The following is a 22,095-nucleotide window of genomic DNA, read 5'->3' on the forward strand; positions in this document are numbered from 1 at the left end:
TAAAAATTACTTTTTCCTGCATCTACCAAAATTACATTAAGCCACCTACTTCTATGTATTAACTCTGATATTTTAAAGTGAAATTAGTATGAAAGTTGAAGTACAAGATACAGAGAAAAACTCTATTAGTAATGGAAGATAAATTCTTCAAAGAGAGCTGAACAATGGGAAAACCTGAGAATACAAATATGATCACTGACCTGAGTTATAACCTTTTTCAAGAAAAGGTTTCAATGCATTTTACAAGAAGATGGAATTTGAAGTAGCCTTAGGGTTTAAAACCAATGCTTGCCAGGAAGTGTTAAGATCTGCAGAGCACCTTGAACCAGCGTCGTGCTAATCCCTTTCACACAGATGAGATTCCACCAATTTCTGCAAACCATGTACCCATATCTCTCATTGCTTCAGCTGGGATCCTTGGTCCTCATTCAGGCCAAGGATATTTCCCATCAATGTGACACTCAGGGTGCAAACTTCTCCTCCACATTACAGTGAGAAGGAAGCAGAAGAGAAAAAGAAGAGCTTATTTGCAAAGGAAAAAAAAACAAACAACCCAAAATTACCTACTTAACTCTTCATGGTTTCAACTGAATTTAGATAAAGCTAAGCAGATGTTTCAGTTGTATATCAAATATGGGGATTTTAAAGGACAACATGCCTACAGTTACGCACAGCTTAAAATACTGTGGTCTTAAATAGGTGCAAAGAGAGCACAGAAGAAAAGAAAATGTGCTGCTACTTCTTCCTGCTCTCTTATTTCCTGACATCTCTTATCTCCTGACATCAGCTTTTCTGAAACTAAAGGAATAATTTTACTAGGTAAAAAGAAGCTAGTGTCTGTGTATAACTATCACAAAGTACTACTTGAAAAAAAAAAAAAAAAGGAGTTTAATCAATGTTAGAAATATGGAAAATAATTCCAATAAATTTAGGTTGAAATATCTCTTTTCAAACTTCAAGTTTGTATTTTTTCTTAAGGGACTTGAAGTTTTGAATTTGCCCTGTGTGCACTTCAAAATATTGTTTCTATTAAAAAACCTTATAAACTCAATCAAATATTTAGTAGTTAAAATTGCTATTAAATTTCCTTGGAAAAAAACTTTCATTCCTGAAAGATGAGAACAATTATAACCAAATATTCAATCAAAGAACAGACATCAAGATACCTTTTCTCACTAAGCTCTTTACTTGAATTTAAAAATTGTATATCGAATTAATGGAGATAATGGATTCAAGTTATGACATACATAACTTTAAGCTATGCATTTTAAACACATTATCTTCTTAAGTAGGAGAGTGAAGAAGGAGCTAATAAAAACTGGAACTAAGGACTAGGTCTTATGCAAACTTTTTTCCTTTGCTGAATTTTCAAGAATAACTCAGTCTAACCCAGCTTATATTTCGCTCGCAGGCAAATACAAAAACATTTCTCAATATGCAGTGTCTTATGAAGAAATACCTTCTTGTTATGGGAAAAATAGACTTTTTTTTCAGTCACTCCTGAGCGAGTTATCTAGAAATGTGAATGCTGAAAACTGTAATTCAAATAAAACTAATTAACTGCTTATTATGCACTCAGAAGCTAAGATAAAGGAGAATCAAAAGGTTATGTTTCCTTTACAAATTATATAACTTCTGATTTTAATTAATGTTTCTTTTCTGGGTTAGAAATGTGTAAGACAAAAAAACACTTGCTCACATTATCACTGTTCCAAAAACCTTATTTTATAATGAAGAGAAATATATTACTGCCTAAATTTATTCAAACAAGGAAAGAAATCTCAGTCTTCTACCACAAGTCAGCTAGAGCAGCAGCAGAAATATAGCTAATATTAAACCACTTCTGCTTAAATTCTTTGTTCCCAGCAGGGTGATCACAAGCATTATTTTACCACAGGAAGTTTAGGAGGAAAAAAAAAGGCGTTACTCATCACACGTATTTATAGCAGCCACTGCCAGTGGGAAAGAGAAGAATTAAAGCACTCGAGCTGAACGCAGAACTTCAATAATTTTGTCTTTTGCCTGTGTTCTGATAATGGAGCTTTTCAAAAGGAACAAGGGAAAAAAAGTCTGAAAAACCAAAAAACAATACATCCTGTTTATTTGCATATACATGATTGCGTTGCTTCATTAATTTTCAGTGTTTGAATTTCTCCAACCAGGAACATGAGGAAGGGGAGGAAACATAATTTCACTAATTATTTTAGGTTTTAACCACTGCTAATTATTTTGTAAGTGACAAATACTAATGACCTTTATCCCTGGAGGCAGAGTGCCTCACTGAATGTTGTTTTATACAGGACTGGGAGCAAAATCAGGTCCGGGACAGCACAAGGCCACAAGAGAAGCACATCCTAGGTGGTCTTGTCCAGTCTTGCTAGGCCTGCCCTTGTTCGGAATAAAACATGGCACTGCTTGAATAATTTCATATGCTTCAAATAATCTACACGGAAAAAAATAACCCTCAGAAGCCTTTGAAAAACTTCATTATTCCATGAATTCCCTGTGCATCGAGGTAGTGCCAGTTACCTGGGGAGAGCCCTAAGCTTCTCAGCTGACTTTGCATCAGATGACGAGATTGAGCAGAGAGTGGATTTTGTTTTATTTCAGGGAGGAACACAACAGTCACATGAATATTGCGATGGCACTGTGGTGATACCTAGGCCGTGCTGCAAAGGTGGAAGCCCATGAAATTGCTCATCATCATACATTTAACATAGCGCTCCAGTGAAACCTAAGCAGCACGCGGGCCTCTCAGAGTCTCTCTGACTTGGGCCAAGTGTTTTTCTTCATGAACAATACAAAACAGCGTGAAAACATAGATGCTTAAATACCAATGCCTTTTGCCTTTCCTCAGCTTGCTGCAACCTCTTAAGCAGCAAAGAAATCCCCAGGGACCTCATTACCCATCTGATATATCCGTCCCCTGTAGTACCTATTCGTGGTTATAAGCATGTATTTTTTTTAAATACTACTGAAATTCAGAAGTCTTAATGCAAAGTAAAATTAAGCACCGAAACCCAAACAACAAGGGAAATACCTGCAATTTCTAAGTGGTTCTGAAAAAAAATTTAAAGGGCTATTAATTTTAAGCCAATCCCAAAGGAAGGAGCATCTAAAGAAAAAAAATAAATGTAAGCCCATACTTTTAAAGTCGTCAGTCACTGTTGTGACTAAGTGGTCAGGGCATTTAGGGAATTACTGTATCTGTAGGATACTGATAAGGTTTCAGTGAGTTTAAAAGCTTTTAATTAGAGGATTACTAGAAATCTTGATTAGAGGTAAAGATGTAACAGAGAAAAGGGGCTGCATTTAAACAGGAAAAGTAAGCCAGAGAAGTCACTTCGCTATAAGGCAGGTGTTGTTAGGTTATTTGTATGTCAGCCTCCCACAGTCCTGGGATCAGTTCAGTCCCTGTACCAGAAAAAAGTAAACACAGCTTTTGGATAACAAGGAGAAGAAACCCATGTAGAATTCATGCAGCTCATGAAAATGACAACATAAAAGTCTGTATCAAGCAGAAGTGTCAGATTGTGAAGCCCTACTTTATAGCCAAAAAAAAAGAGGCACCATCATTTGGATAAAGAAGACTAAAAACCCAATTTGCACAGGACAGACAGTCGTTATGCCCAACTCCATGCAGCGCTGCAGGGAGAGGACAACAGCCCTGCGCTGTGGAGGTGAGGACCTTGTTCTCACTGTAAACACAAAAGAAACCGCTGCCACAGAACCAGCGGAAGCATCTTTGTTATAATCAGCCAGGCCCAGCAGATGCAGGTGGGATGGGAGAAGTGGTCCCAGGGGGACAGGACACCAAAGGAAACAAAGGACTTGGTCCGACCTGAGTGCTGGAAGCTTTTGGGAAGGAGGAGCCAAGTGGCATCTCACTTCTGCTGGCTTCCCAGCAAGAGACTGTCCCCTTCTGTGAGGGGCTCTGGACTATAGTGAGGGAAAATATCATCCACAGGCAAGACTCTTACACCTCTTTGTTTATTTTAAGTCAGTGTTACTGGTGATGCCAGGACACCGACCTAGATGGACTCCTGAATTAAACCAGTACAGTCATTCTTGTGCTTAAATAAACTGGACTTTAGCATAAAAAATGAGGAACCAGAACCAACAAAGAATTCAGAGGTTTACATCACAGCCCTTGGTCTTATGCTGCTATCTAAACAAAACTATAAAAAAAATAATTAAACATTCCTATAGAACTCATCTGAACATCATCTTCATGCCATTTTTGTGTTCATGAGGGTTGTGGGTTTTTTTTTTCCCTAGCAGAGAATATGAAGTAAAGAAACAAGCCACCTCACTCAGTCTTTCCCCGCACGTAGAGAAGCTTACAGACTTGTTCATACAGAGGCACAGAAGAAGCTGAAGCAAAGAGATCCCAGCTGCACCGTGGGATTTTAACCAAGAGTAGTCCCCCTGCTTCCAGCAGCTGCCCACCATTACACTGCAATAGCCACAATGTGAAACTGCACTGCTGATTAGAGCTCATCCTTCCTAGTCCCAGTCTTAGTTAATCAACTAGCAAACCCCTTCAGCTGGAGAAAAAAAAAAACAAATCTAATGAAAGGTCTAATAAAAAGTAACTAATAAATTAAATACAATTAGAGATTTGTCACCATTTTCTTGGTGCTAGTATCCTCTTTACAACTTTGAGTTTCACATGTAGAACACTGGCCCAGGTTGCCCAGAAAGGTGGTGGATGCCCCATCCCTGGAAACATTCCAGGACAGGTTGGCCGGGGCTCTGAGCAACCTGATCTGGTTGGAGATGTCCCTGCTCCTTGCAGGGGGGTTGGACTGGATGACCTTTGAAGGTCCCTTCCCACCCTAACCATTCTATGTTGTATTACGCAGAAGTAACATTTTTACACTGGAAAAGACTGTAATTCAGAAAACAGCACTAAAAAAATGGAAAACAGAAACATAAGAAATGAGAATATAGAATTTGGTCCCATAAACCACATAAGCACATCTGCAGTATTAAATAAAAGAAGCTAAACCAGGTTGTGTGCTGGTGAGTTCTGAACTGAAGCATTTTTTGGTAGCCTTAATTTAATCATTGCCTCTGAAAAGCTGCCTTAGGGCAAGTACTTCACTTAAAACCATGCTTTCAATTCACCATTGTCGTTCACTACAGTCAAACAACAAAAAAAAGCAACTTGCTGTGTGAGCTTCCTTCCAGGATGATTGCTAAGGGAGCTGGGACGATTTCCTGCAGCTGGGAAGGGAGCATTTCTGGGCTGCCTTTACCTTGGCTTGCTCATAGAGCTCTCTTTGGATTTGCATCCTCAGCACACCAAGTTTGGAGGTTATCCACCCACTGTACTCACTTCTCTAATTCCAGTGTTTCCCCTTCATTTGAATTACATGAGCTGACAAAGCAGTCAGAACCGATCACCGTCCATTGGTTCTCTTTATACAACAGAACAACCTTAAGCCATTCTCCAACGTTACCTGAATATTGAGCCTTCCTCTGTGAGCCCCAAGGCCATACCGCTTTGCTGTAGAGGCATGGAGCTGGAAGTCAGTAATTTTTAATGTCTCCAGACCAAGTGGAGGACAATCTACAAAACAAAAGATTGATTAAAAATTAATTAAAAAAAAAACCAACACAAAACAAACAAGAATTCAAAGTTTCTGGATTCCACTTGTGCCAAACTGGCTCAGCCGATATAAATGAGCACGGCACCACTGAGGTCAATGAGAAATGGCAGCTCTCAAAATCAATGGAGCAATGCTGATTTACACCAGCTGAGGATCTGGCTTTTGGAGGGTCTCAGATAGTTATTGCTGCTTGCTAGATACTTCAGTTTTTCATGGTTTTGCACAGTATTTCCTGTCAAGTGCTTTTCAGTACAAAATGCCAATAAAACAGCCTTTTCTTTTTCTCTCTTTTTGGCATTTTCTATTTCAGCTCTTGTTTTGATTTCTTCCCCCACCTTGTACTCATTCCAAGCTACTGTGTGAAGTTATGTTTCTAATTAAAATCTGTTCTGGAAACTTCAATCACAGTCCCTCACGTTGCACAATAGCATCTGTTACAGAGGCCTGGGAGGCCGGACGGCCCAGCTCTGCAGAGTAGTGACTAAGCACAAAGAGAGGAATTTTGAAACAAGGGGCCATCTCCCTAAGGCCCAGAGCCTCAAAGAAAGACAAGCAGATGCCATTACTTTAGCAGCTAGCCAGTAATGCAGCAAACTGCAGCCCGGAGGTCTGGCTTTGGAAGTTAAGACTTTGGAAAGCATCTACTTCGTGATTATCGGGAAAATATTCTGGCCCTAAACAACCCAAGCCACCGCGGTGTTCAAGTCCCACAGAATGCTTAGTGTATTTGCTCTCAAAATACCGTGGGGTGGGGAAGACCCACTCTCTGCTGTTTCACAGAAGGTGAACAAAACTCCAGAGAGACACGGTGGGAGCATCTAAATTGTACAACAGAGCACAAATCAGAGACCCTCAAATCAGCACCAGCTGGAATTGGGAAGTCTGCATAGGGCAGAGGTGGAAAGCAGTGTCATGCTTATCCTTTAGCTCAGGTACTTGTTAGTTTAGACCAGATTTTGCACTGCGCAAACTGGCAAAATACATGAGATTTCATAGAATCATAAAGTCTTAAGGTGGTAAGAGACCTCCAAGATCATCAAGTCCAACCGTCAACCTAACACCACCATGCCTGCTAAACCATGTCCTGTGCTCCTTAGCTCATAACAACTTAAAACGCTCAGGAGAAATGATACTTGCTGTCAATTCATGGTAGTATTTGTTCATCCTTAGGAAAGTTCTCACACAAATCCAGGGCCAAATGTCTTCAGCAGAGGCAGTAAAGAAAAATTCTAAATATAAATGGATTTAAAGTACCAACGGCAATCTTACACAAGAGACAAAATGTAGACAGTTCCTCATTGCTAAGAGCTTTCAATCTAATTATCCAAAACAGAGAAGAGACAGGATGTATAAGGAAAGACAGAGGAAGGAGTAGCTCGGAAGATTTTTGTTTCATTAGCTGATTGTTTTTAGCACATTTCTTTATAGAGTGTTTCATCTTTCATTGTACTCCAACTGGAAGAAGTCTCGGGCGGTGACAGATCTCTGCTGGGAGTAAATTACATAGCTGGGAACTGCCTGTCTTTCTTTAACAAGTTCAGTCCTCAAGACAGGTTTGGAAATCAATCTCATGCTGTAATCCTGCAAACTCTTTTGCACTTTGCTATATTTTGCTTTGTGAACAGTCTCACCCTTCCCAGGCACTCAAAAGGCTCCCAGAAGTACCCGCGTCAGGTCTGCACTGAAATAAAAGCAAGCTGCTTTTACATTCTTATTTAATAATATATCATTTAATTCTATATTTACACTGTACCTAACAAGGCTAATCTACAGGTACGGCTAGGAGTTCATAAAAAAGTAGAACATTTCCCGCAAAGTGAACAGCCAGCTCCATCAGCAATGGATCCACCAAAGCCTGGACTCTTCCAGATTGCATTTCTCAGTCCATTCTCCACTACCGAACAGGAGCAAGGGCTTAGGGAGCACATCACTGCTCCATAGGACACACAGCCACGTGAGCTGCGGTCTCCTTCCTCACCATTACCCTCCTCTGTACAAAGACCTCCCTCATGAAACCTGCAGGAAAAGCAGAATTTTTGAACCTGGCTGCTGCTTGTGTGTGTATAAGAGGTGAGTTTGGTTTTATTCAGACTGAACTATTACTGATTTACAATAAAACTGCAGTGTTCTTGGGTTACCTGTGGATTTCACTGAGAGTTTCTTAGACTGCAAGATGAGTATTTACAGGCTGAAGAAATTGCCTGCATATATTTGTGTGTATTATCTCTGTTTCTAGAGAAACTGAAGCCTAATAATAGACTCAAAAATGTTCATATGGATCTCCGTTAAACATGCTTGACTGCGCTTTATTTTTTAAAGATGAATTATTTGTATTGTCTGTGAACACATCAGATTAACAGGTCAACATTATGAAACGCTCAATTTAATGGGAGTTTTCAGTGAAAGCAAGATTAGGCTCTAAGAGCAGGCAGGACATCTCTATAATACGCAGTATAGATAACTGCTGAAAACTGAGCAATACATTGTATTGCTGTCCTTTCTCAGTATTCTCAAGACTTACGATGTTTTAAGAGGAATCATTAGGATCTTTGCCATCAATTAAATAGTATCTAAGAATTTTTTTTTTCCTGTTATTTAGGTAAATTAGTAGGAGAGCATCTAACTTGCTTTCTCTGGAAGTGAACAAACCTTTAATCTGTCACTTCACTAATTTACCAAATCACGTACAGATTTTTTTTTTTTTTAACTCAGTAAGAAAAATCAAGTATTTTGCTCCAATACTTGACTGAAAATTAATGAAAAGCATGCCTTTCACAGTTGGCCCCTCTTTCTGCAGTGACCAAACTGGGAACAGAGCAGTAGGATTCTCCATAAAAGACCGTTGACCTTTAGATGTTTCCGTCTGTGCAGCTCTGCACTGGGATGATATTCTTGGAGTCATCAAACCTATTGTTTGCAGTAGCTTTGATGTATGGAATTTGTGCTGTTTTCCACAAGAGAAGAACTTTGATTTTGCTTTTAAATGAAATCAGATCTTCTATTTATAGCCATAATATGTTACTATTACCACTTTAGGAATATTAATTTTTTCCACATGCATATGAATTCCAGAGTCAATAAAGGGATGAAAAGAGGAGCATATTAGACCAAAACATCCATCCATAGTGTACAGAGGTGGTGGCAGCAAATTTTTCAGTATGGCCTCACCTGATTAATGCCAAGTTACTTATTATAATCCAACACAATCCACCTAAAGTTGCCATTTCACTACTGAAAAAAAAAACCAAAACAACCTGAGTCATACTGTGAATTTAATTTTAGACAAATTATTTTGTTGGTGTGTGTCCCCTCTGTGCTTCTTAAAGCTACTAGAGATAACCAGAACAACCTATTTTTGAAAAACACACAGGAAAAGAAGCTGATTTATAACATTCATAAAGACTGTACTTTTTAAAAGGATTGCTTTAATATATTTTACTTAACTTTAAGAAATCTTCCATATAGCAGTGAAAATTACCACACAATCAGACTGTCTTAATGATTTTGTATTCTCCATGCTGGTTTGAAAATCACTTGCAGAACCTACAGAAATTGGGTAGCAGTTCATATCTTATAGATTCAACTGAAAATGACCTTGTTATTTGGTCGTTTCTTTAAACGGTTGAAAAAGTAATCATTATAAAATACAGGAAATTCAACAATGGCTTTGAAAGACATTTAAATCCACATACTATGTACATAATAACTTACTGACAAAATGCAGATAGAGTATTTACATTTTAGAGCGACCGAAAAGCAAGCAGTAAGCTTGCAGGTGTGAGGAAGAGGCTGAGTTATGGACATTTCTCTCTTCCTGGCCAACATCCAACCATGAGTTTGTGTGCGATTTACAACCATCAATAGATATTCACTTTAGAAACAAACCATTAATAAGGTGTTTGGACCAAATTAATTAATTCAAGACCTAAAAGGAGACAAGGCTTGGATTCAGGCTTAAGATTTGTATATCTTGAGCAGTGTTCTTACACTTTCTTTCTTTCTTTCAAAATAGCTTTGCTGTTAGATAAATTGTTCATTTATTTAATTTTCTTCTGGTCCAAACAACAGTTGTCAGATAAGCATAGATTGCCTTTATAGCTCTTGTATCTAATAAGGATGTATTTAGGAAATCATTCACTATTGTTCCTTCAGAGGCACAGCAGCCAAATAATTATTTTATTTAAAGAATATTTTCCATCAATTTAGGAATATGCTCGGCTTTTCAAATGGAAAGAAACAAATAAGCATCATGTTTCCTCTTCGCTTATATTTTTAAGAGCCATAGCTATAATCATTTTCAATTCCTGCAAGTCTGCTCTTGTCTAACCCCTCATACACAGTGATACCCAGATCTAGAAATGGAGAAATATCGGCCACGTGTAGTCTGACAGTCTCCTTGACGTTTGGAGGCAGACTGTACGTTGACTATTTATTTTTTATTATTCTAAATGTGTTTTCGCTCCAGGAGCTTTGTCATTTTTAAATACATAAAAATCCCCTTGCACTTTGAAACGTTTGTTTGGGAAGAAAGGATGTTACACTACAGAGATACAGCAGTTCAGAGAAGACAAGAGGAGGTCAGGGCAGCACTGACGGTGAGTTAACACAGAATTGCCTCTATGCAAACAATGGTTTCAGTGCCAGGATTTTTTGTGATTGCTGTTGATATCTGTAACTTTGCGTCTGGGGCTTTAGCTTGGGAAGAACTCCCAGTGACTCAAACAAAAGCTGGATCAGGTTTTCACGATGATAAATATGAAGACCTCATCACCCTTCGAGTGTGACTGATTTACTTAAGTTGTGCATTTTCCATGAAAACATACACTGCTAGTATGATTTTCAGTGATGAAGCACATCCCAAATTTAGGTCTTGTTTAAGCAAAACACTTAAACATACAGTTAACGAAGAAGATGCAGATCTGTGAAGCTACTGATATAGGTAAGTTAAGCACACAAGTAAGCATATATTTTGGGGAATAAAGACTTTAACACTTATTATACTATTCATAGATCTTTATGTTCTTGGACAAAAATTCTTAATTAGGTCCATATAATAAATTTTACCCTAACTGCTATCTTCCGAGCTTTTTCTATGAAAAGGCTGATAATTCATCTTTCAACAGCAGAAACTTTTAAGGGAAACCTTGACAATCTAATTCCTGTGTCCAAAGCAATACTTGGGTCACAGGTATGCAAAGTAGTTTAATACTGCAATGCACCTGGAAGGTGAAATAACCCTTAAAGCACATTTCTGCTAACCTGCTACCTGCTGAAAATATCTTTCGATTGCTTTTCTGTGATGGAGAGCTTTTGTGGGGGCTGAATTAAACAGAACAAGGTTCTCCGTTTCCTAAATAATGTGTTATATTTACAGTCTTAGGACATTTGTGGATGGAACACAGTCTAGCTAAATTTTGCTGTTGTGATGATGTGCTTGTGGAAGTGTGAAATTTCCCCAGATGTTCATGAGTCACACTGTACTTGGTGTGGCCCAGCTTTCCTCTAGAAACAAGTCCATGCATTTCACTCTGTACATGAACAAAGTCAGAAAACTGCTCAGAGTACTGCTAGCAATACATACGAGTATATTTTCCACTCTGAATTCAGGCTGCCAGCCCCCATGCACCCTAGATTAACTGAAGCAATACAGGCAGATGAAGGTTCTTCAAGCACACACAGTTTGCTTTTATTTGCTTTTTCTTATGAATCCATTCCTATGGCACTAAAAGAACAAAACAAGAAAAGTACACGTACAACAAATCTCCTATATAGAAGTTAAAATACTGAATTATAGTCCCAGATCAAAGACCAAATGAAAGATTAAATAGATGTCAAAATTTTCTATCTTAAGACAATACTAATTGTTCTCTAACGTCATGTCAAAGCTGTTTATTTTTCTAGGATAAGCAGCAAGTACTGCATGGGGGTTTAAGATGTCGGGGACTTCTCTCAGAAGGAAAGGGCAATATTTATCACAGCACTGCAGCATACACTTCTCTATGGTTGCTGTTGAAGATTAAAAAAAAAAAAAAACAAAACCAAAACAAACAAAAAAACCAAAACCACCAACACTTTTCGTTAGGAGCCACAAAGCCCAGCTCTGTTAGAGATCTGACAAAAGCCTCCTTAAAATAGGAGGAACATTTTCATGGGTTCTAGGCGAGGGCAAAGCCCAAGTGAGGCTCCCACAAATGTTACCCATCTGGTATGTCAGAGCTACTTTTGATGATCAAATACACCTCTTCTTTGCAATCGTCTTCTCTAGGGACTGTGTTTTGACTTTTCCAAGATTCAGAAAGTATATTTTTCTTTAACTAATTTTCACTTTTTTTTCCACATTTTTTCTCCCTCACAGACCCAGGTTGTGTCTGGTGCTAGATGCAACAAAACAGCACATTTAGTAGGAGGCACTTTTGTTATTCCTGGCACAGCTGGAAGCAGGAATTTCCAGAGAGATTGTTTTCTGGGAGTTTTCTGGCCAAGCTTTCAGGCTCAGGAGGCTCATCTAAACTCCAAATACCATATGACATTTCCTGAGCTGCCTACTGCTGCTATTGGAGATGAGGTGATTTATGACATGGACAATACAGGAGCTCAATCCTGCATGCACACAGTCAGCATGCTTGGGCACAAGAACAATTTCCCATTTTTCCTCCTGGCTCTGGTTCTTCCTGCCTGTGGTCCTTCCACTCTGGAGGAACGAACAGCCATACCCACACCCTGCCTGCAGACAGGGGCCTCCTTCAGATGGAGAGGTGGGTAGGTACGGAAACACGGTCCGTAGCTCTTGCATATCTTAAACTGACTTCATCTCTTTCCTCTCATCTCTTTAGGAGAAGGTAAAAGCAGAGGAAAGCGGGGTGCAGGCAGGTACCCCAGAGTTTCTGCCTTGCTGCCCATGGGATGGCACCTCGATGGCCTTACATGGGAAAGAATGAAGGTGGAATTTATTGCAAATCTGGTCATGGCATCCAGGCCATTAACAAGAGAAACAATGTAAGGACAAACTGTATTCAGCCTGGATCATCAGCATATGGAGGCATTAAGTATCACTGTAGGCATAGCCCCAGGAGAGGTTTCCAGATGCTTGTGATACAAGGTACCCTCTCATTTGTATCTAAACCTGACAAGTCCTCCACTTTCTCTACAAAGGAATATGTGTCTTTAGTCACTCTAAAAAAGACGTATTATTCCCTTTAATGGCCCCTAAAAATACAGCCTGAAAAATATAATATCAATTCTTAACTTTTTATTATGAGCTTTGACTAGGACTGGCTTCTGTGCTATTAATTTTAAATTCCTCCTCTGATGTTTTTCTAAAGCACAAGATGAAGACTTTCTGTAATTCCAGCTAAAGCCACAAAACTGAGTACAAAAATGAGAACCATCCTTTTTTTTTCCAAAGCCAAGCAAATAGACTTAGCCAAACAATGGACAAAAAAAACAACCCGAGACAGCTCACTTGCACAATGGCTGGGTATAGGACTAAAGTTACCATTAAAAATGCATCTCTGTCCAATGTCTTCATGCCAGAAGTGCCTTAAAATATCAAATCACCGAGGTATACTGCAAGATCAAAGATTCTACAATATGACCATTAAGTCTAGCCATTAAAAATAAACATTGAAACTTGGAATACCATCAGCAAGTACAAAAAATAGCTACTGTCTTAAGATACTAACCTGGCCCGATAAATGAGACCTTAAAAGTCCTAAAGTTTAACCACTTTAACAATTGAGCATATTTTACCAAAAATAGTACAAATGCATAAGACTAGTTGTATGAAATTGGCTTGTGATCCAATTATTTTCCTCCCCCCACCTCCCTGAAAGCTGTAACAGCAACTTTTACAGAAGTAAATATATCCGCAGTTAGGTATAGCACATATACCATGAAATTTTACAGAGCGACAGCATAGTCAGGAAATTCCTTAAATATAAATAACCTGGAAAATGTCCATAACTTTGGTCCTGGAAACAGACATCTACCAATAATTCTGCCAGCTTTAAGGATTTCGCAGCAGAGCCACCCTTTTGGAGCAAAACCTGGATCCCAGGCAGCACAAGGGAACTATCCCGATGGGAGGACATCTGAAAGGGGTTGTGTGTCCTCCATCACGAGGATCAGAATTGCACACATGGGGCGACAGTAGACCCGGTGGTCAAACTCCAACGACTTCAGCAGTTCCCTAAAACCACCTAATTTCACAGAAATGGATGGCACCACTCTGATATCACCCAGTTTTCACCTTCTCACTCTCTCTAACACACACATGAAGCCCACACACATAGAGCAGGAAAAACTTGAGAGACTGTAAGAGAGGCCTCATTAGTATGGATGAGCCATTAAATTTTATCACCACTACTACAGTTACCTCCATTCCCAAGAACTGAATTTACACTTGAGAAAGACTGACATTAGTCATTTCCTGGTCAACACTACTTAATGTCATTCAGCTTTTAATCAAGTTAAACTTGAGAATAGACCAAACTGTATTTATTTTGATTTTTTATAAGGCGGAAAATATGCTATGATACTGAAACAGATGCCTTTGCTTCCTTTGATGAAGTGGTCCAAAGCCTAACACAAGTAAATCGGGGCTGAAGATAGAATCACTCTGCTATTCAGTTTGGGGTTTCACAGGAGGCTGTTTTCTACCAGTTCAGCTTTCTGACTTAGCTCTTGGTGGAAGCCAGCAAACTTCAGAGCCAGCATGATGAAGTAGTATGAGCTATGCCTTTAGGCAGCAGACAGTCATTAGTCATCTTAGCTGTGAGTTGAAATGTCATCTTTCATTTTTTTCATGATTAAAACTAAAAATACACATTTACCAACAGAACATAGAGTATAAGTAGTCCGTATCTGCGGTGAGACCTAGGCGAATAGCACAGGATCATCTTTCTGAGAGTCACTCCTACCCGGCCAGCTTGTGAAAAACTAATCCTTGCCAATTTAAAATCTTCTAGAAGAACATGCTGCTAATCAGAAGTGACATTAACATTTGCCTCCTCTACGCGTAGACAAAGTTGCAGCCCCACCTCCATGCACAACCCAGAAGACCCTCGAAGGCAAGTTGACCGCTTCAGCAGAGATTGCCAAGCCACCTGTCACACCCCAGCACCCAACTGTGCTTAGACCCCTTGCAATTAATATCTTTTCCTCTCTCCCAGCAGTAACCGTGCTGCCCGCTACGAGGAAGCATCACTGAGGGGCTGCTCAAGCCTCTGGGTTTATTTGTGGGTCGTCACCCTGCCCAGGCTGGTCTCAGCTGCTGCCTAGCCCTCCTCCAGGTTGCACATCTGGGCTAAATACTTGACCTATATAGACAGACTGTGACAGGAAATACCTAAAATCTATCCAACTTGGTTTTAAAACCTTTTATAAAGTGTAAGTCCCAGTTTTATGGAGACCTGGTATGTCTGCTCTAGCAGCGAGTTTAGACATTTATACAGGTTTTTTTTTCCTAAAAATCACATCTGCTGTTATTGTTTCATGTGAACTAATAAGAGGAATGAAAACAAACACTTCTTATAAAGCATAGCAGTCACCGTAGTGCCTGGAGCTATTGCTCAGACAATGATTTCAGAAGAAATATGTGTGTTTACAATTAACCTGAGCTCAAACTTTGCACTCCTTCCCAACCCTGAAAAAAGAATCACTTTGTATTTTCTAGAGCACTGTAAAAGAGAAAATAGGTTTAGTCTGTTTGTTTGCTTTACACTTAATTACTCTTTTTGAAGGACTTTTTTTTTTTAACTGCATGGTGGATTCAAGCTCAGCTCTAAGACAGTACTGAAAGGTCACAAGTGGCTAAGACGTATAAAGTCCTAAACAAGGGAAAACTGTTTCAGTGAAGGGATAAAAAAAATTGGCCAAGCACACACAGAAAATAACCAGAGGTTCTTTGGATACACCCAGAAGTCCTGAAAAGCAAAAGATTTAGGAACTCATAAAACAGAGCTTTCTTCTTTCCTTTAATGCACCCTACGTCCAAGCTGTTGCACCCTTGAGAAACACCCTGAAACCAGAGTATTTAAGAGTTCAAAGCAACGGGAAGTAAAACTTCAAGAAAATGTTAAATCTGTAAGATTTGAGAAAATCAAATCCAGGCCTGGATTGAAATGTGACTACTCTTCTTTAAAAAGGAAAAGACTAAAGAGCAGAGGAGTGGAATTGCTGGGGTGCAAGGAGGGGTACCGGATGGATGCTTCCCCTGGGATTGGGTCTACAACTGGTATCTGGGCTCACTGCAGGGACACAAACCCCAGGGCAGCACAGGAATCCCACTGGAAAATGCACCATCGATGAAGAAATCTAAGCACAGAGCCCAGGCAATTAATTATTCCCTAAGGTAATTTCTGGAAAAGGCCTGATTTTTAAGGAGCCCATGAAACACACACTCACTCTGCAGCCAGGCGCTGCCCTGCCCACCTCTCACCAGCTCTGCTTCCCATGAGCTTTTGCTCAACTTCCCTGAGGATTTCAGCTTCCAGGTGACTTTTTGGCTTTCATTGTCGAAAAGACAACAGCACATACCATAGCCCATTCACTTTACTTCCCCATCTCTAGTCATGGAAGAGCTAAATTAGGGAATTAAGAAAAAAAAAAAATTAAAAAAATGCCCCAAGCCCAGGCAAGCATTAGGGTTCAGTGGTTTTAAAAGCTCTGTTAATATCTTTTAAATTTTGTGCACTCAGCGTTTTCACAAGCCTCTGAGCTCCCTGCCCACAGAAAGAGAAATGCTAAAAACACTGTGGGAGAGACACAGCTCTCGATATTTTTGTGCTGACCGGAGGGAAGAGCTGGAGGTTCAGCAGTGAAGCTCTTACCAAGCTCCAGAGCAAAGGAGCTGAAACAGTTCAAGCAAGGTTCAAACAAATATCTCCAAGGGAGGGCACCTGTCCAACCCAAATGTTTAGAGGTCCTTCCTCCTTCTTCCAGCTTCCTACCATCTTGCAGCTTTCTGCAGCCCGCAAAAGATTCCCAAAATTAATTCTGACCAAGAGAGCCCATCCTCCTTCCCACCCACAGAAGCTGGAAGTATTTGGTAAGCATGGGTATTCTGCACTTGAAAAGCCATGGAAAGAGAAAGCTTCGAGGCAAGCTTCCCTGAGCATAAAAAAAACCTCCCATTTTTCAACTTGCTAATTGGGAGGGAAAAAAAGTCTGATTCAGGATTAATGAACAGAAATACAGAACGGTTTTGCAGAGGAATAGTTCTGCGCTGTTTTTTCTCCATTTTTTCAAAGAGCTCTGTGGCATTTTTGCCGCATAACTCCACACTAGCATTTTTTTTTTCCTTGTATTTTGAAAAGTTTCCCATTCTGCTCCTCTTGTAAGAGTGAGGGGCTCTCGCTCAGTCAGTGTGATGGCCATTTGACTAGCTTCCAAGCATCAAAAAAACCCAAATACATATTTGCTGTGTGTGTATTAGCAGTATCAAACAATTCAGATGTGTCTGCAATAGTTTGCAGTGCCCATGCTACTAGCCTTCATCACAATTTGGATTACTCAGAAAGTAGACCTCCCCTTTTCGTTTAATAGTTTAAAATAACATTGAATAACTTCAGCACTGGTTGAGAGCTTTGCTCTTCATTACAGACTTGAACTATTTCTTGCAGACAAACCTAATCTTTTTTTTTTTGTAGAAGCGTTTTCAGATCCTAAGCAACACGCAGTAGTTTTGCGGAAAAAAAAAAAAAAAAAAGGATCATGAGTATATTACCCCTCATATTTTCTTCTCTGTTTAAATAAAGAATTCAGTTATTTAAGCAGAAAACAGACGCTATACCTTGGGATTTCAGGGACCAGATACCTCAACTCCCATTTCTCCTGGGCTGCAAGTTTGGCAACTGAGGAGTTTATCCATTTTCTTCTCTCAGCCTCGTGCATCCCACCAATCTCTGAGCCTCTGCAGTAGCTGGGCTCACTTTGTCAGCATTTTCAAAGGTCTTTGGAAGAAGACTAGTAGCTTTCTGCCTCTATGTATAATCCCCCAAACATCTGTTCCACTATAGGATGGAGACAAGATTTTTTTTTTGGGGCCCCTTTCTGTCACTTACATCTATCTAATGAAATATCTGATACAAAGGAACTGGACCAGATGTGAGACACTCATCTGAGGAGCGTGCAAGAGTTTTGGACTATAGTCATCTGCTGGGATCCGAAAGCATCCAGAAGAGCCTGAGGAAAAAAAAAATATCTGCCAAAATATCTGTAAGGTATTTTTCTCTTTGTCTTAGCTAGGGTATGTGCTGGACCCTGGATACAACTGGCCCTAGCTCCTCATTCTCTCCTCTCCTCAGCCCTTTATCCACCACAAGCGTAAGAGCTATTGCCTTAGGGATAGGCAGACCTATTCACCTTAGGGGAATAGCTCAATAGGAAGAGCTATTCACCTTAGGGGAAGCCTCCTCCTCCAGTGACACGCACCGAGACCAGGACAAGTTCCCATGCTGCTTGGTCACCTGCATCCTGGAGCAGATCCGAGTTCAAATTTACTGTGGGAAATTCCAGCCTTCCCTCTAGCCATGTATAGAAGCCACATATAACCCAGACATACTTCTGGCAGAGTTCTCAATGGAATTTTTGCTTGGAATTTAAAATGCATAAAGAAAATCCAGTTTAAATATTCCATGGGATAAAACTGGGTCTATCCTTTGGGGTAGGGTACTTACCATCCATCTTGTGATGGCAAATATCTTTCTAACTGTTTCTGAAATGTTTTCTGTAACTTCTCAGTAGATAAGCAATTAAGGGCAAAAAAGGAGAAAAATCACGTTGTCAAAGGCTGGAGTTTTAAGTTCTGCTTTTAGACAATCACATACACAAGGCTGTTTGGCTAAAATGGAAAATTCTGCTCTAAGCCAAGGACAAGTCTTTGGGAGGGCTGAAATCTGGTCCTGAGTTCAGACATCCTCTGTCATGTGCATGCAGCAAACTTGTTACACTACTGGATATTATCTTGGGGGAAAAAAAAAAGTGTGTTAAAGCCAAATCTGGAATAAGAGGTGGTCATAATGGTGGTGGTAGGGAGTGCTTACATCCAGATTTGAGATCAGCTTTTCTAAGATGCTTTGAACTTTTCCTTTCATTTGACAGATGTTTTAAGAGGACCCTGACTGTAGAGAGGAGCCATAAACCTGTCACCATAAAACACTGCATCTCTGAAGAGGATATAAAAAGGCTCTAATTTCTGGGAAAGAATGGGAAAGATGGTTTTTAGTTGCTCTCATTGCAAACAACACCGTCTCCCACCACGCACTCAGGCAGTTTACGGCAAATCTTAGAGGAAGGAGATACTTGGCCTCACTCTCTACGCTCTTGTCAAATTAACTCCCCTTGACACGATTTACTGTTTTGCTCTGTAAAGTTCATATAAGGAAACTGGTAGAATGCAAATCTGAGGACGATGTAGATCACAGACCTCCTGAGCCCCTTCGTAGGCCAAAGAAAATTCTGGAAGTCGAGCAGGGGTATTTGACATTCCGCCTCAGGTTCCCTTTTAGGTCCCAGCCAGGAGGATCAGTCTTGCAGAGCCAAAAAGAAGGGAAATGCCTAAACTACTAGGGAACTACTGAATTTGTGATACGTGGGAATGTGAGGAAGAAATCACTCTGATTTCTGATTTGTGATCTGAGCAAACAACTGAGATTTAGGAAGCTCTTTAAGAAATTGTCTGGACGAGCTATTGAGGTCGAAAACAACAAGCTGAACACAGGACTCTGGAGCTTAAGCTAGGAGAATTAAGAAATATCAACAACAGTTTCAATCCTCACTACCAAAACCATCACTACCTGTGGCCATAGTTCTAAGGACAGGAGCTTCTCTCTTAGATTTTAATCTGTTAACTTGAGCACAAGACCACACCTCTCTCAAAACTCCTGGTTTTTTAGAAGGTTATAAATATAAAAATGCACATAACCCTTTAATATCAACTTCATGAAGATTTAAGTTGCGTTGTCAGTTGAGCTCACTTGTTGAGAATTATGTTGATTATAGCAAAACAACACTATGGCCAGGTACATACCTCACATAATTCACAAGCAGCCCAAGGCTGACATATAGTCATACAAGAAGTCTGTCATGCAACTCATATCAATGAAAATCAGAAGATGAACCTTGAATAGATCTTTAAGTGATTAACCAAAAAAAAAAAAAAGAACAAACCACTATTCACTTTGAAAGTAATATTTTCTTTGTCAGTAGCTAGAAACTACAAAGTAGACACACTGTGTAACAAAAAGAAGTAAAAAGAAGCGTAAGTTGCCAGTACATGAACTGTATTTAACTTAGGTATACAAGAACTTTTATTACATTGCTTGTTTGGACTGTTGGATGCAGCAGCAAATTTGCACATACAGGAGTATCATCGAGTCCAACTCCCAATAACAGGGTACAAACCCTTGCTTGCCAATGCTAGCATCTTACCCACCAGAAGGGAACTATTTTATGTCCAAAAGAGGATCGAGATATCTATCAGCAGATTCTCCAGAATATCCTTTGTAAGCTAATTCAAGCAGGTCTAGAGAGAAAAACAGCTAAACCCCAGTACCCCAAAGATGCTTTAAATGATCCCCACATACTTCCTCTGATGTCTTCATAGGCACTCTGACTCTCAGAGTCACCATCTGGCATCTCTTCACTCCCACTCTTGTTTTTCTCACCTTTTTTTTTGTTACCATTTTTAGCTATGGATAGAAAAGAGAAACAGATTTCCTTTTACACCTGTCAAGTTGATGTAGCACTGCCTGATGACTGCACGAAGAATGAAATGCCTTCCTGCTCTCTGATGATGCTCTGTCCCTTCCAGCACACAGCAAACACCCAGAGTACCCCGTTCTTCCCCATGCTGAGATGATAAAACCACAGGGGAACGGAATTGTAAATGTTCCTTCTGCTGTGCTACAAGGAACTTAGAAATGTGTTTGCATCAGAAGTAATGAATTAATCTTGCAGCCTATTTTACTAGTGGTTTAATGTAGGTCTTTTTCTTACTTAGCCACTTCTGTGAAAATGCCACAAAACACCTTTTGAAGTCAACAGAAATAGCCAGAGAAAGGCTTCCAGAGGAGCTAGGCAAGCCCCTGAAAGAGACAGCTGTGGTGCTCAGTGATGAGCATCATCTGTGGCTCAGCAAAATAAGTCCTCATCAGGAAAATAAGCAGACAGGGGTAGTGTTAGATACCTGTCTTGGGGCTGGCCACAGTGTCCTCTGCATACCCTTGTTCCACTGTCCATGCACTGCATTCTTGCCTGGGCATGGATGGCATGTTCAGGCAGGTTACTGGGAAGTAACTTCTACACTGGAGGTGTAACTGCACAGATATGATGGCCATGACCATCCCTGAATGAAATCCCATGCAAAAATGAAGGAAACGTGAATGCTATCTCTGATTCACAGCCTACTGAATTAAACAGGACCAAATTGTCCGTTGAGGCAGCTCCCAAGGACAGAATGATTACAGGTGACTGTTTCTGGCATGAGTGATTATTCCTATCACCTCTGTTTTCTCTCAGTGAATGTTTGTTTGAGCTGAGGAAAGGCTATGGAGTGTTCTGCATATGTAATTAATGGATTTTAAAAGGCAGATAATTTCAGCTACATCAGAGCTTTGCTTATTCCCATTTCCTTGAGTACCCAAAACCCAAGTGTTAAGGGCACATACTCATTTCAAAAAGCCTTACTTTGTAAAACAAGCAGTACCACAAGACATAACCTCACCAGAGGCCTGACAATAAGACCAGACCTGATGCATCCTTTACATAACAATAATAAAAGCACAAGTAACCACCATGTGTGAATACGACAATCAAATCGCAACTCTGTACCCAGACAAAAAGCCTTTCGGTAGACTATGTTTTACAGAGAAAGTGAGTTAAACAAGGCTCAAGAATTCCAGGAAGAAAAGGCTCAAACACTGAAAATTCAAGAAATTTCTTCTTTCGCATCATACCTTTCACTGATTAAACTCTTTGATAGATTTTAAGTTCACGTAGCTGACAGAAGTCTTCATTCCAAAACCAAAAGAAATAAGTGCAATGTGGTTGTGAACCATCGGATTGACCTGTCTAGCCAACTCACTGAACAGAGAATAATATTAAAAATCAAATACGAATTCAAATAAGTGACTCATAATACACTAGCATTTCAGGAACAAGTCTAGATGCAGGTTCACACTATTAAAATCTTGTCGTGGTTCAGCCCCGATTGGGACCAGACTATGCAGTCTCTCTCTCACTCCCCCCACCCTCCACTGGGACAGAAGGGAGAATTGGTAAACAAAACAAAAAAAACCAGCAAAAACACGTGGGTTGAGATTGAACAAAAAGTAAATTTAACAGCAATAACAGAAGAAAACAAAACAGTGATGGAAAACAAATACAGTACAATAACTTACAACAAATCTTCATACCCAGTTTCTTCCAAGGAGCAGAAGGCTCCCCTCAGCACCCTCCTCACTGATACACTGAGCATGGT

General features: G+C 39.9%; 1 protein-coding gene across 1 annotated transcript in view; it reads right to left on the reverse strand.

Annotated features, from left to right (window-relative positions):
- CPXM2 (carboxypeptidase X, M14 family member 2) overlaps nt 1-22,095 on the reverse strand; it is a 74,699-nt gene that overhangs the window by 46,005 nt on the left and 6,599 nt on the right. The window contains exon 2 of the mRNA XM_086751915.1: nt 5,466-5,575. Coding sequence (XP_086608041.1) covers nt 5,466-5,575 — 110 coding nt within the window. The remainder of the gene's footprint in view (nt 1-5,465; nt 5,576-22,095) is intronic.

This window comes from Chlamydotis macqueenii, chromosome 7 (assembly GCF_036417535.1).
Source record: "Chlamydotis macqueenii isolate bChlMac1 chromosome 7, bChlMac1.mat, whole genome shotgun sequence".
Taxonomy (NCBI): domain Eukaryota; kingdom Metazoa; phylum Chordata; class Aves; order Otidiformes; family Otididae; genus Chlamydotis; species Chlamydotis macqueenii.